This window comes from Harpia harpyja, chromosome 3 (assembly GCF_026419915.1).
Source record: "Harpia harpyja isolate bHarHar1 chromosome 3, bHarHar1 primary haplotype, whole genome shotgun sequence".
Lineage (NCBI taxonomy): Eukaryota > Metazoa > Chordata > Aves > Accipitriformes > Accipitridae > Harpia > Harpia harpyja.
Genome location: NC_068942.1, coordinates 42,635,059 through 42,650,487, shown reverse-complemented (window position 1 = coordinate 42,650,487; position 15,429 = coordinate 42,635,059). Strand labels below are relative to the sequence as shown.

The following is a 15,429-nucleotide window of genomic DNA, read 5'->3' as shown; positions in this document are numbered from 1 at the left end:
TGACTCAAAGCATACAAGGCAGCCTCATATTCTGGAAGAAAACAGGAAATAGAGAAATCAAAACGCTCTCAACAGAATCTTTCCTGGTGTCTGCGGGAGACATCAAGATAAACTCGAGTTACAGGTGCACAAGAAAGTGTCTGCTTTTTTGGTAGCTGTGATTATTAGCTTGTCATCAGGCAGGTAGTTTAGATGACAGATGCTGTTTCTCTTAGTGTCTCTGGAGATGTCTCTGTGGATGAAAGGAAGTTCTTGGTTCACAGCATAGCTCCTAAAAACATTCACAGATCTGATAACATAATAATATTATGCGTATATAAGCAAAAAGGAACATGACAACTTCTTCTCCAGATTGTTTTGTTTTTAACTCCTGCCTCCCAGATTTCTCACCATAAGGGTGGCAGAGCCTCTTTTTGCCAGAGTCAGTGGTTATGTACTCCCTGGACAACACAAATAAATATCAGTCTTCAAACAGCTGCGTAAGTATTGGCAGGACAACTAATAACTAAGGTCTTTCAGGCAGCACTGGTTGTTATTCTGGTATCAGTTTGGGAGAGTTTGTGGAAGGGGCTGAGTCAGTAATGTCAAAAGACATAAAGGATAATAGGGACCACAGGAATAAGGGTAGCTCTGCAATGCATTCCCACCAGTAAAAAACAGGAGTCAACTCAAACAAACTCCGCTGCAGCTGAAATTGTCCCAAGCTGAGCTAATGCAAATGTCCACACCACCAGCCTTCTTTTGCATTCAATGTACTTTAACAACCTCTGATACCAGTGCAACTTACTGTGGGAAGAAGAGCTGGATTGCTGACCCAGACAGAAGAAAAGTTGGTTCCAGATCACTGCAGCAGAAAAGTTATGCTGAATATAAAATCAGACACCCAAAGCACTGAGCTGTTATCCCCTTCTAAGGCTCTAGACTTTTTCAGACTTCCTTGCCGAGACAGATCTCAGGAGTGATTCGGACAAGCAAGTCACCCAGGAGCACAAGAATGCACCCAAGTCCAGCTAGTCCAATATTGTGTCTCACAGGACTCAGTAATGGGTGAGAAATAACTTAGACATTAAAAGAGTACATGTTTCCTAGCATGTTTTACCACAGTAGCATACTACTACTCTCAGTAGTCAGATGTCAAAAGGTTGCATCTAGACACTCATGTTTGGTAAAGAACCAGTAGGCCCATCCTCTAGGAGGTTGTCTAACCCCTTTGTGAACATACTCATAGTTTTGGATCCTGCAACATCCTGTCACAATAAATTCCATGTGGGCGGAGAAAAGAAACAAAACCAAAAACCAAACCAATACAACCAAAAAAACCCCTTCCTTTTGTTGAATATACTTGTATGTCATTGGGTGTTCCTTGCTCTTGTGCACTTGTCTTCTTTAACCACTGCTGAGCACAGGGATGATACTCTCAAAGAACCATCCACAACAATCCCCATATCAGTAGCCAAATTTACTTCCCTTGAGCAAGTTCCTTTAAGACATTTAAAGTCAGAGTGGGTGTAATAAGTGTTGAAGAACTAATTAACCCCCATTGGGCTCAAGTCCCACTTCTCCATTTTGCTTCTCATCTCTAAAGAAATTTGCATGGTACCACCTTCTGCTCCATGTGCAAAGGACTCATGTTTCCACAGTTGTGTCCACTCCCACATTGCCCAAGAGCTCCACATCTCTGACATGAGCAGCAGAGAGTAAGTATGAAACCTTCCTTAAATTGCACAGCAATGTCAATTAAGAATGAAAACTTTCTATGTCTAGCCTAAGACAAGAGGCATATCTCTCCAGTCCCTTCTCTATTTTGCCATTTCTAGTATCAGACACTCATTTACACTTTTGTTACAGCTCTTAGAAGAAGATTCTCTTCTAGAAAGAAGAGTTTTTACTCCATCATAGGTTAGAATCCTGGTTAGCCTTCTTTTATAGTTTTAACTACATTTCTGTTAGCAGCTGTCATCCAGCCCCCATGCAGTCACTCCACCCAAGCTGAGCTGAACTGAAGGTAAAGGTCTTCAGCAGGAAAAACAGAGAACTTTACAGCTGAAGTCCTCTCTAAGAAGGACACAAAACCTCATACCACGCTGCCATGGAATGCGTTTAGATCTGAAGCAGCCTTGTCACCCATACTTGGAAAGCTATTATACCTAACATAACAAGTTTCCTAGATCCGAGCCATAATAAAAGTAGAAATGTTTAGGAAGAGAAAAGAAACAAGAACTGCTAAAATGACATTCCTGCCTATGAATTTCTTGGAAACAATGTCATTAAAACAGTAACATGTTAAAAGCCTACCAACAAAATCCATAAAATGGAACAGAGTTTCCAATGACCTGTAGTCACAGAACTTTAAATCTGCCTCCACACAAAACAAACACATTAAGAGAATCAGACATTTTTACCACAGTTTTCTCCTTTTAAAACTCTTCATGAACCCTTTAAGGCTTGCTAATATTCATGGAAATGGTGCACAAAGCCAGAGCTGTGCCACAACAACACAGTAGCTCAAAACAAAAATCAAGAGTGCTTAGCGTAGTATTCAGAGTGCCTTCATTTGCTGGTCTTACACTCCCATTTTGACTTACATTGGTACTTCTGTTGTTGCATTTTGAAATCTTACCTGATTTTAACAGAGTGTTTTCAATAATGAAAATACATTTTCTGCAATCAAGAAATATACCATCATACAAATAATTAAATTTATGAGTCATTAGACTTGCCTGACAACCAGCAAATGACAATATCTTGATATCAACCACTAAATCAATAAAGAGGATATAAATTTAACACTGTTTTCAATGAATAGAAAAATAAGCTACAAGATTTGTAACAGCACATCCAACTATATACCAGCATAAAATTGCAAACATCTGAAACAAATCAGTCTCCAAGTACAAGTGGTCAAAACAATCAAGTGAAAAAAACCCAAATATTTCCCTTAAAGCATTGGCAATACAAGCAATTCTGCTCACGGTTCAGAAAACATTTTAAAAAGATAATGTTTACAAGAATTCAAACTAACACCTGAAATCAGAGGGAGAAATGGCAAAGCAAGCTAAAACAAGATCTGCAACCTTTTAAGCAGCCCTGAACTTCTGAAACACAAAACTGACAATTTTAGGTAATTGATCTTGAGGACAGAGTATCATATCAATCATTAAACCTGGAAACGGAACAGATCTGCCAGATCTGCCCACCTCAACACAGACCAGTTCTTTATGACACAGCTTCTAAATTCTGGCAGTTGTGTTTTAACTCTAAAAACCTGAGTTCTTATGCAGAGGTAGATTCACACAAATGTCTTATGGGTGCATGTCTAAAGCCCCAGGTCCTACTGTTAGGTCATTACATCAGAATTTCAGCATACATCGAAAACAAACAAGAGAGAAACCTATAAAGGAGATTTCTTCCTTTAACTACAGCCTATAAGACAAATCTGAGAAAAATACAGTACAGTGCTGCCACCAAAATTCACATCTCTGCAGAGCTCCTCACAATCACTCCCAGAAAGGCACTGCATGAATGCAAAGAAGTGCAGCTGGCTTACCCCAGCAACTCAAGTGCAACAGGCTATTAAAAGAGCAGCTGGAAAGTCCCTGCTTTTGCCCCAGGAGAAACTTTTGTTGATATTCCCAAAAGTTTCTTGCTACCAAGTGAGAAAAAGGATTGGGTAGCTCCCTGTGAGGAAGAGAAACTCTCTGCTATGAAACCCATGACATCAGTAGAGCTGTGAGAGTGGCCCTGGACTATCATAATTCAAACCCTGTTTCCACTAAGACCATAGACTAATTCAGGCTGAAAGGGACCTCAGGAGGTCATTACTCACTCCCGGGTTTTAGAGGCCTCTAAACAAGAGAGAAGATTTTGATCATAAGAAGGTGCTCAAGAAGAATCAAGGCTGACTTATAAGTCCAAGCAGCTCTAGTTTCCTACCTTAGTTTGTCTCCTATACCTTTTTTCCTGCATGACTTCCCAAAGAAAATGTCATTTATGCCATTACTCAAGTCGTCCACACATAACTTAAATTCCGTAATCCAATCACATAGACATATTTGATAAAGAAATAAGTGCCTCTAAAACATAAATTTCCTAATTTTCATGCAAATAAACAGCAGAGTAAAAAAGAAAGACTCTAATAACCTTTCTAAGGAAAAAAGCTTGTCTCTTGCCCACTCCACACAGCCAGCAAGATACAGCAGTAAGCTGAGCAGTCACACGCATATTTGCTAGCCAGTAAGCATGCTGGCTGGTGCATGATAGCACACATACTGCTTCTTACCCAAAAGACAGAAGATGTGGATAAGCACTGGATAATGGGAGGCAGACATCTCAGAAAATAGATTTCATTAATTCTACTGCTCAAAGAGTTACTTGTTACTATGTAAACATTTTATGGTAGCTTGGGAGAGTCTTCCCAAGAGAGCTGTGTCAATGCATTAGTTTATAAAATTGCGTATGTCATACCAGTAGTTATGGTATTGAGGAGTAAGTTATTAATCATTGACCCAGCAAGTACTTAAATATATTTATCATCATTGCCCTCAGTAACCTCCTAGACTTCAGCCAAGCTGACACTGGACATCAGCATTTTCAGGATCAGAGTCCTACAGAGCCTCAAGCCCAAACTGAGTGACCTGACACTGGATGCGAGGAGGGCAGAATAAAGAAGGGGACAGACAGGTCCTGAGGATTTAAGGTTAGATTCCAACACTCCACCTCAGCTTCAGCTAGTTTTGATCTTATTCCCCACACTGGGTGCAGGTCTGGCTCAACCAAAGGAAAGCATTTATATTAGGAGTATTTTCTAACCTGAAGTTTTATGTACCTGCTTATTTGCCTTCACTGCAGTACTGCCTATGGGTTCTGTTGAAATTTGTTCTATTAGGCTCTGCACACACCCGTGAAAATAGTGTCCCTGAACTGAATATCTTTTTCAGACCAAAGTTATGCTGTTTGTTCCCACAGCTCTGGCAAAGGTATTCAGGGACAGTATTTTCATGGGTTTGTACAGAGCTTAACAGAATGAGTCTCAACAGGTCCCTGCAGTGAAGGGTGGAGGCTGCCCATGTCTGAGGCTGATGTCTGTCTATTACAGGACTTTTTCCTATTTGTAGAGACAAATAGGTAAGAGTTAAATCCTGCTTAACAACCCTACCCAAAGAGAGAGACCCTATTTCAAAGGTTTTAAGACAGTGGTGGAAAAAACATAAGGGGATGGGAGGCAATCCAATTTGATTGGACTCCTCCCTAACCCAGGAGGCAATATTGACTGAAATATTGCTATTACCAGATAAGTTACCATTGTAGATGACACCTGAGTTATATGAAACTGCTGAAAGCAGAAGTAAGACTAGACAGCCCACCGTTTGCTAGCTGAAAAACTACTTTTGCAAGAACTCAAAACTAATAAAGCTAATAAAGACTTCAAGGTAAATGCAACTGCTGCAGAAATAACACTAATTTAAGAGTGTCATCTAACTCTTAAAGAAAACAGTACACAATGAAGCAGAAATCATTATTACATATCCTAAGTACCCTTCAGGTTTCCCATGGATGTTAATTCAGCCACACAGCTTCCAATTACCACCCCAATGTCACAGCTGTAGCAGCAGAGAGCACATCCAGGTGAAGAGACTTGCCCAGAAGACAGCAAGTCAGTGAGTGAGTTCATGTAGTAACTATTAGTGTTCCTCAATACTAAGGGTAAACAGATTACCTGTGTGGACACTACTTTATACCACTGTCCTTTTAAAGAGGGGCATTTACAAACTTACTGGTATTACAGTTCCACTCTTCCTAGAAAATAGTTACTTTGGTTATTTTCCCAACTGCAGGGTGTTTTGACAGACAGGCCAAAGGACTATGAAAATTCTGCCTTTAAGTGATCCTAGAGCAAGACATTAACAACCCAGGTAAAAAAGTAAAAGGTATACTGCAGCAACATCTGCCTCCCAGCAACCCCTGCAGAAGTGAGAAAGTGGAGGAGATGGAAAGAACAGAAGGGCTGGAGGACAGCAAGCTGCCAGTTCCCTTTTCTTTCTTGAATGTACCCCAAAGCACTCGCATCCTGCTCCTGCTGGCAGCACCCAGGAGCCAAAAAGGATTCACTGGATAAGTGCAAAGAGATGTACAGCAGAGGAGGGACTAGAACACCCCCTTTCCCCTACCAACCCTATTTAGTTCAGGAACTCCTCAAATGAAACAGTGGGTAATTCCACAGTAGCTTGCTACCAGCTTCTCTCACCTGTGACATGCTCTCCTTTGCTTCTACACCTGCACTCATTTCAGCATATGGACAAGAAATACAGGAAGCAAGCAAGAGATTTTACTTTAGTTACAGCCCAGGAGAACTTCATTATGAAGAAGGTGCAAGAGCAGTTCCAGGGAAAAGCAATATTTGTAAGTGGCTATGTTCGAATTAGCTAGGAGTCAGCCTGAGACTGTTAAAGGAGCTCTGCATTTGTTGAATGGATGGCTCCTCTCCCATCTTCTAAAAATAATCTTGAAAATACTGGTATATGTTCAGTGGAAGAAAGAACACTCCTAACCAGCAGTTGCCAAGTAGTTTTTCTACTGCTTTATTCCAAGGACAGGAAAACAGTGCACTTTAGTGTAGGAGAAGGAACTGCAAAACTGATAACAGACAGGGATGGGAGGAATACTGACAAATAGCGAAGTAATAAGAGAAAAATTCCTAGAGTGTAGGACAGCAAACTCCCAAAAATACTTTGGCAAGAAAACCTCTCTGAAGCACAAAGAGGAGGAAAACTCATCAATAGTACAGCAACAGTGATGAGGGACAGAAATTACATATCCTGATCCAACAGATCACACTGACCTAAAAAACTTGGATCCTTCTACATTTCTTCTTCCTCCTTTACATCCATGGCAAATATACCAGCTGTGATTCTTCAGTTTACAGGATATAGACTAAAATTCCCAGAAACTTGCAGCTGACTCTGCTACCCTAAAGCACAAAAAAACCCCACCCCCCCCCAAAAACCAACAAAACAAAAACATTCCCCCAACAACAAATCAAGCAAGATTGTCATAGGAACTACTACTATTTGCTAAACAAATGCTTTTCTATTACAGAGGCAAGCAATAAGACTTAAGAGATTGTGATCTTCTCTTGGGAGAGAAGACATAACACTGGCTTGCACTGACTGACAAAGAATACTCGTCTAAAAAAAGCATTCCTAGTGACTCTCCATTCTCTCATCCCTAGACTTTGGCCAGGCTCAAATCAGTAGGTAATAAGGAAAAATCACAGGACTTTCATCAGGTTTGCAGTGGGAGTGAGAAGAGCAAAGCAGCCCTAAAGACTTACCACTCTGTACGTGTAACTTTTTAACAAGAGGGGACAGAGGAGGACACATGGACTGTTACGTGTTAGAGGCTGGTTATTTAATGATTGTATAAAATGGTCTGCATTTAAGTAAGAGCTACAGGTCATTTTGCATCATCTAAACTGACTGCAAAGCATTATATAGATCCTGCTCAGTATTTGCTGAGGAAAAGAGCTTAATCCTTTAGGTGTCTAACCCTGCTAGCAGGAATAAAAAGAACTCAAGGAATGGGGCTGGATTTAGGAAATTGAGATATCTATTGGCAAAACAAAAAGACCCTGCTAACTGAAGAAAGGGAGCTCATAGTGGGTATGTCAGGGGAGACCCACTAATAAATGTATGCTCCTTTCTCCCACAAAAAATTATAGTGCTGGGGATATTATTTTTGTGACTAGCTAGACGAAAAACTTCCTTTTCTTCCTGCTTCCTTAGTAAGACAGGCTACAAAGTCAGTACCTTTTATTTTTCTTTGCAACCCAGAGATTGGATAATTTCTTGTGACAGAGCTAGTTTCTGGTCAAAGATCAGTGAACTCTAAGGCAGACTAATAGCAATGAAGCATGTCCCCTATCTTCTGGGGTCAATGAAAGACTTTCTCTACCTCTCTAAAGTATATATGCCGAGTCCTTAATTAGGGCTTCGGACAAAGCGTTACCATAGAAGCCACTAGTGACACTACAACCAAGTTCTGATCCTGTGGTAAGAACTCTCAACATCTGTTCCCAAAGATAGAAATATCAAATTGTTGTTATGCGTTGTTGAGTATTTCTTCTCCCCTGCCTCAGAAGTAGTAGTAAATATGAGTTCACTGTACAACTGATACATAACTCTCTGCTTTATGCTAAAGAGCTCTATTGCAAAGGCATTGTACAAAGACAAAGCAAAAATGGATACTGTCCCAGAAACTGCATAAACTACGTACAAGAGACAGACAGATAGAGATGAGTGGAAAAGCTCAAGTGACAGTATCAGGACTCAAAACAACTATACTAACCCGAGTCATGTTTTTATTGTTGTGTTTTGCTGTGTTTTTCTTAATAGATCCACGAGTATAGGGGAGTTTTAAAAAAGATCAATGAACTGATTCTGTAAGTTCTTAAGGGAAGTGCCTCCTGTGTGCAAGGGGCAGCACTAGTGACAGCACAATGATGCTTGTTTGAAAATTCAGCAAGTTAGAGATAAGAAAGAAAAGCTGACATCTTGACAGAGCAGATCAGGAGATTCAGTTGGGGGATTTACACACATAAAAGGCGGCAGCACACAGTTTAAGTCTAACATGGCAAAGAGGAGATGTGGAAGATGTAACGAGAGCATTGACAAGACAGAAGCAATTGACTGAGGAAGTAATCCCCACAGTATCATTCTGAGTAGAGATGAGCAAGGAAGATAGACTATGTCAGAGCCAATTAACAAACAGATGCTGCAGTTATCAAGAACAATTTAATTGAAGTCTCAGGTTTAGATTTTCAATAGATAAGTCCAAAAGTTTAATACTGTGTAAAGAGAAACTATGTAATACAGCCTGAGAAAAAGGACCTAGAATGGGATCTAAACTGCAGGTGATGCCAATTTGTAAAATATGGACAAGATTTGTTTTCTGATGCAAGTAGTCAATAAGGTCTTATGAGGGGCAATAAGTCCTGGAAGAAGGAAAGGAAAATTTGTGGTGTAGGTCAAGATGACTGGGGGACTAACTCACAAGAGTCACAAAGCATCATGCTGTGCGCCGTGCGAGACAGCTGGGGTTGGACTCCATGAGGAATAACCTCTCTCTCTGGTTCTTCCACAGACTTGCAGTGCAAACTTGGATTTAACCTTTAATGGCATTTTCTTAACATGAGATAACCAATCTCTTTTTGAGGTGCTCAGACATAGTGCTGTTACGATGAATATCACAGAGAAGCTTGCATTTCACAGATATGAACTTAAGCTACTATTGGTTCCCTACAAACAACTGCTTCACAAGCAGTGGTTTAAAAAGGGACCTTTCCCAACTAAGTGGATTTGAAACAAGCACAAGAAAACCATAAGCTCAGAAAGCTGAGGACATGTCTGCAAAGCACAAAAAAGCTCCAAACTAGCTTTGAGCAGGCCAGCACATCTGTGCAACAAGGCACAAAGACAGTTATGCAGATCTCAGAATTACCATAGCTGTATCAGTGCAGTGCTGAGCCCAAGCTGAGAATCTCCACCTCTCAGCCAAACTAATTTGCTCAGGCACAGCTCCTTATGGATTAATGTACATTGCTTCTGGATCTGGAACTAGCTCAGTCATTGCTTACATGCTATAAATGTCCTACAGTTTCAGAGCTACCACCTCCAAGAAGCCAACAGGAACAATGAGATGAAACATAACCACTTGAGCTTAACAACTCCAAGTTCCAAGGGAAACTAAAAAGAGAAATCTCTTTGCCTTGTGTTCCCATCTCATTGAACCACTTTCATCTTAGAGATTTGTAAACACATATACATCAGCGAGTATCTCAATCCATCATGTTTGCTCAGCAGCATAACTAGTTCTGCCTAATTTTGTAGGACTAGCATTTAACATTGCTATGGCAGAATCTACCACTGATAGCAAATCAGGAAATAAGAGAGGAAACTGCTAACTAATGCAACAATCTTCAAGTTCCAAAGGTCAGAAAACAGACGGTTAAAGATAGCTGGACTCCATAATTCTGATAAATCCTTCTCCTGTCTGCTCAAGCTTAAAAAGCCGCACACCCTCAAACCCTGAATCTCCACATTTTAAGTTATTACTATTTTAGCATTTGGACAAAAAGTTGGTTTAAATAAAGAACATTCTAAGGCTTTCTCCCCAAGTTATCAGCAGTAATCTTGCTAATGACAAGCACAAAAGACTGAGGATCACTTTCCTATAGCTGAATTGGCTGTTCAGTATTATCAAGAGCAAAAGATGCTACAGAAGAGGTCTTCGGAGCTAGCTAGTCATCCTACAGCCCTCTCTAAATAAAGGTCCTCATACTCACTAGCAGAAACATCACTATAATAGCAAGCACTCTTTAAGTTCCAGCTGCCAGAAAATATCTTAATTGAAAACTCTCAAACTGCTTTGACACTGGCTGTGAGATGTCACGTAAGTTTTCAGCTATGAGGAAGAGAAGATCACTCCAGATGGAAGAGCTCTGATTCAACGTCTTGATAGTGAAGCAAGATCATTTTTGGAGAGCTTTTTCAATCTAGTTCTGATCAAATTGCTATGATCTGATAAAGGACCATTGCTGTCCCAATAAGGAAGTTGGCTTTATTGCCCATGACATTTAAATAGCAACATACTTGCTTGCAAGAGGCAGCCAAAAGTCTTCCTCAATAAGGCTTACAGATTCATGAGTATAAAGATAACTTAAACCGGTGCAACCACACACAGCCACAGCTTGTGAGCAGCTTTCCAGGACAGCCCTGTTCTAAGGCATTTCAGAGCTTGCTCTACTGGCTAGATGAAGATTATTGAAAAGTCTGCATCTAAAGGTAATAGCTGCATCTGCCATGCATTACAAGGAAATGTGTGTGTGCTTAGGGGAGGCATACAAACTTAGGACTGCTACCACACCTGAAACTCAATCACTCGGTTTACAGTCACTGGTGTCCTGCACAGTGTGTTTTCTATGTCAGTGCATCGTAAGGCCTGTCATCCTTTCCTCCCTTTTCCCTCCAAAAGCCACAAGAATCTGTCAGTCAGTACACCTGAACTGACCAAAGTGCAACCCAAGTATCTTGCATCTATTCTATACTATAGTGTAATTACAGTGTACATTTTATATATATATATATTTATACTCTTCTATAGTACAGAATAGATACAAGATACTTGTGTCACATTTCCTTGCAATGCATGGCAGACACATTGACTGTTACTATGATGGATACAAATAACTAATCTACCAACAATCAGAATATCACAATTCTTTTTACCGCTGGTAGGATGAATATGTTAAATTAGAGTAACCAGATACCGAGTCTTCAGGTGACTACACATTTTCTTTAAGTGTCTCCTGAATGAGGTTTAACATGAAGGGTGCAAACTGGAAGCCAGAAGACGAAGCTGAGTTTTTAGTTGTGTAACTAACCTGCTCTGTGACTTTCACACATTGCTGTTTTTACATTTGTGAAGTATTTTTACATTGTAAAGTGCTTATGCTCACCAAATGTAAAGGCCAACAGAAGAGTTCATTAACTGCATATATTGAATGCTAGACTCTCTAAAATAATGCCTCCTGAGAGGCTGTTCCTAGTCAACTAGTATTTCTAACATTATTACCAGCAGGCCTACCCCAAATGGATGGCCAATTTCCCCCTCTTTCAGCAAAAGGCTAACATGGAATAACATTTGTGACAAGGAATATAGCTTAACCACGACATCTGTAGGACTTGGATGGCACACTTTAGAGCCTTATTTCTACTTCACCCTATTCCTAAAAATCAGATGGATTTACTGATGCTAAAGGAGGGTAGCAGGGGGCTGTAGTCTTGCATTAGCACTGCTTGGTACAGTGCCCGCTCCTAGTCATATGGTAGGAGATTGGCTGCCAGCACTCCCATTTGCAGGATATCTCCTACAATACTCTCAGTTCAATTTTGTTCAGGAACGATCAGCATCCTGCACAGAGAACTCTTATCTCAGTTGTGTGTGTCTCAGTACAGAGTCAATTCTTTCACCAGCTTTGCCTACCAAGCCTCCTAGAGGAGGCTCTTGCCATGCATAAGGTTTTAATGAACTTGAGCTTTTGAGGAACTCATGAGCAAGGCCACTCCAAGGCACTGTGTCTTTTCGGCCCAAGATACTCACTTAGTGCCACTTAACTGGCTATCCTCATTTTATTACCACTGCTGCCAGTTACATGTCAAGTGTTAATCATGCATCACAGCAGTCTGTTAGACTGAGAGAAAAACTAAAGGAACTCACCCGTTCAAACAAACCACAGCAGTTCTTACCTGAATCTCCTCAGTTTCATCCACCAAGAGGAAACTCACAACTTTCTCTGTCATCTTCCTTCTCTTGGTCTCCTCATCCATCCCTTCCTCCTCTTCCTGCTCTTGGGCTTTGCCAGCATGGTACACAGTGACAGGGTGCTTCCTTCTGTTCCCCCCAGCATGTGTTCTCTTCTGACACTCCACGCAGAGGTTGATTTTGCACACCTGGCACCTCACTGCTGCTATCTGCCTCGAGCCTGTCATGCTGGCATGCATTATGTTCCCATTGGCACCTTTGCAGGAGTCACAGTACGGGACATGGCCGGGTTTTATACGGGTCCGTTCGTGGTTCCGTAACCTTTCCGGCTGATGCAGCTCTTCTTCACAACGCTGGCACTGTAGGCTCCTGCACTCGTCACACTCAAAGATTGCTTCATCTGTCCCACTGCAAACATAGCTTTCCTGGCACAGGAGTGTCGTGTTCTGTCCTTTCTCTGCAGTTTGTGTGTGGGCGCTCATCTTCAGATTTCTTTAAAGCAATGTTTTTCCCTCCTGTTTCTGTTTTGAACAGTAATATGTGTAAAAGTCAGTTGCAAATTTAGTATTTTCACAGGGGAAAGAAACACAACAGGAATGCTGTCCGTACTTAATTTTAAATAATTAATAGATGTTTCTGTAAGATTCATACACTGACCTGCCTCCCAGGAAGAGTCTTGTTAAGTGCAGATGAAGTTTCCTTTCTCCAAAATAAACTCAAACAATGTGGCTGGTTTCATGCATTGTTATACCCGAATGCTGGTACGCATTCTGCCTCTGCTTAGACGTATAACGTATTTTCAGTGATAAGGAAAAAACCCAGTCTGGTGTACTTCAGCAGACAGGGCACAGGGTCTCCCTGAAGCAGAGATCGGAGGGAGACAGCTGATGACACAGAGGCAAAAAAGGCATTAGAAATGCACAAGTGCATATACATGTACACACACACACACAGAGAGAACTGTGTCAATACTAGAAAATTCTCTGCTTTCACTCCCCAGCTAAGCTCCTCCTTCAGAGTTCACAGTATTTATTTGCTGGGAATTTCCTGATGCGCTTCGCCAGATAAACAAAAATCCGCTCTCTTTGTGCACTCCTTCTAGCGACGCTGGAGGACGACCGCTACCGCGGCCAGGCTGGCTAGGCGACGGGTTTTCTCCCTTCCCCTCCCCAAGTTGCCAAAGCAGGGCCCCGAAACCAGCGCCCGCTAAGGGCAGGCTGCGCACCGAGCCGCCTTTGTCTCGACCTGCTGCCTCCCGGCTGCGCGGGGCCCCGGCCCTGCCGCCTCACACCGGCCCTCGGCCGCCTCCCCTCCCTCCTCCCTTCCCGGCCCTCACAGAGCCGCTCTCGCTCCGGGCTGACCCTCGGCGCCCACCCCGCCCGACCGCCGCCTCTCCCCGGCCGGTTTCGCGGACCTGGCGACGGGCGGCCGGCCGGCCGGGAGCGCTGCCCCGCAGCGGCCGGCACTTGTGGCTCGGCCGCTCCCGGGCCGGGCGGGGGCGGCGGGCGGCCCCCCGCCAGCCGGCCGGAGTTACGTAACGCCGGTGCCAGCCGGCGCCTCGCTCCCGCGCCCCGCACCTACCTGGGGCTGCGCCCAGCGGCGGCGCCGTCCTAGTCCGAGCAGCGGCCGGGGAGGAAAGGGGAAGCCCCCGGCTTCCGAGCGGCGACAGCGGGCGGGGAGCTGCGGCGGGACCGGGAACAAAGGCGGCGCCGCGAGCCGGGCTATTGTTTACAAGCCGGCGGCCACCTTTCTTCCCCTTCCTCCCGCCGGCACCCGGTGACTAAGGAGTCGGGTCCCGGCGGCGGCGGCTGCTGCTGCTGCTGCTGCTTCTTCTTCTTCTTCCTCCTCCTCCTCCTCCCCCCCCCCCCGCCCCCTCCGCGCCCGGGGCGGGGGGTGTCCCGCTTCTCCTCCCCCAGGGGTCGGGGCGGCGACCCGACCATGCAGGCGAGGCGCCCGGGAGGGCTGAGCAGGGCAGGGCAGGACCCGCGCCCCCTCCACCCGCTCCCCTCGTTGTCAGCCGGGATCAGCTGATCGCGGCGAACTTCAGGGTTATTTTCTCACCGCGGAGACGGGAAGGCGGCGGGCGGGAGGCGGGGCGGCGCCGGCACGCCGGGAGCTGTAGTCCGGGGGCCCGGCGCTGCCTCGCGGAGAGCCGCCGGCGGACCGCACGTTGCCGCGGGGGCCCACGCCGCGGCGCCTGCTGGGAGGTGTAGTTCCCGCGGCGGGAAGGGGCGGCGAGGCCCCGGCCTGGGGTCCCCGGGGCGGAGCAGGAAGGTTAGAGGGGCGGCGGGTGACGGCGGAGGGCGCTGCGCCTCCAGGGGCGTTACGAGGGCGGGGCGGGGGGCGGCCCCGCCGTGAGGCGGCGCTCCCGCCCCTGAGGGCGTCCGCGGCGGGCGCGGTGCTCGGGGCCCGATCGCCTTCCCTGAGGTTTTCGTTTGCCCTTCGCTTCATTTTTTGTCCCCCGCCCCGCGGCCGGCGGGCTCCCCTGAGGGCGGGCGGAGCTGCGAGACACCCTGCGCCGGAGGAGTGTAAGGAGCCCCCCAGCAGGTGCACGAGGGATGAACTTCGTAGCAAAGCTTTTTCCTTCCACCACCTGGAGAGAGACCAAGCGGCCGCTGCCAGGCCTCCAGGTCTAGCAGATAAGCGGGTCACGGTGTCTGCCTGGGAGAGAGCCAGGCACCCAGCTCGCTTCTGCCACTCGACAAGGAGTGTCACAGGTCACTATAATTATCGCCCTTTTTTCCTGTTCGTGACGGTAGCTAAGGCCAATGGGTGAACTGCCGCCACTTACTTGGCTGAAAGGGACTGCAGATCCGAAATATAGGCACACGCCTGCCAAAAACCGGCAGATTCGCCATCAGAAACGGGAGCTGTGGGAACGGGGTGGTGGGTGCAGGCGGGGGTGGTCAAAGAAGGCCCACGGTGAGGAAGCAACCTCGGCCAGCAATGGCTTCAGTGACCTTTTGGCTCACGGTATTGGCTGGGAAGGGCAGGGTGCTACAAGAAAAGGACAAGTTATTTTTAATTGGCCGTACATGTATACAAAAGTATGTGCTTTAGATAATACACAAAATTATTTTTGTTGTAGCGTAGCCAATGCACAAGCAATTT

The 15,429-nt window shown here is 44.7% G+C and overlaps 1 protein-coding gene across 2 annotated transcripts in view; it reads right to left on the bottom strand.

Annotated features, from left to right (window-relative positions):
- The window catches only part of ZFYVE1 (zinc finger FYVE-type containing 1), a 29,702-nt gene extending 15,571 nt beyond the window's left edge, over window positions 1-14,131 (bottom strand). For both annotated transcript variants that reach the window (XM_052782281.1, XM_052782282.1), the window contains exons 1-3: window positions 13,900-14,131; window positions 12,976-13,202; window positions 12,303-12,839 (exon numbers count right to left, since the gene is read on the bottom strand). In XM_052782281.1, coding sequence (XP_052638241.1) covers window positions 12,303-12,800 — 498 coding nt within the window. In that variant the 5' untranslated portion in view covers window positions 12,801-12,839; window positions 12,976-13,202; window positions 13,900-14,131. The remainder of the gene's footprint in view (window positions 1-12,302; window positions 12,840-12,975; window positions 13,203-13,899) is intronic.
- Between the last annotated feature and the right edge of the window lie 1,298 nt (window positions 14,132-15,429).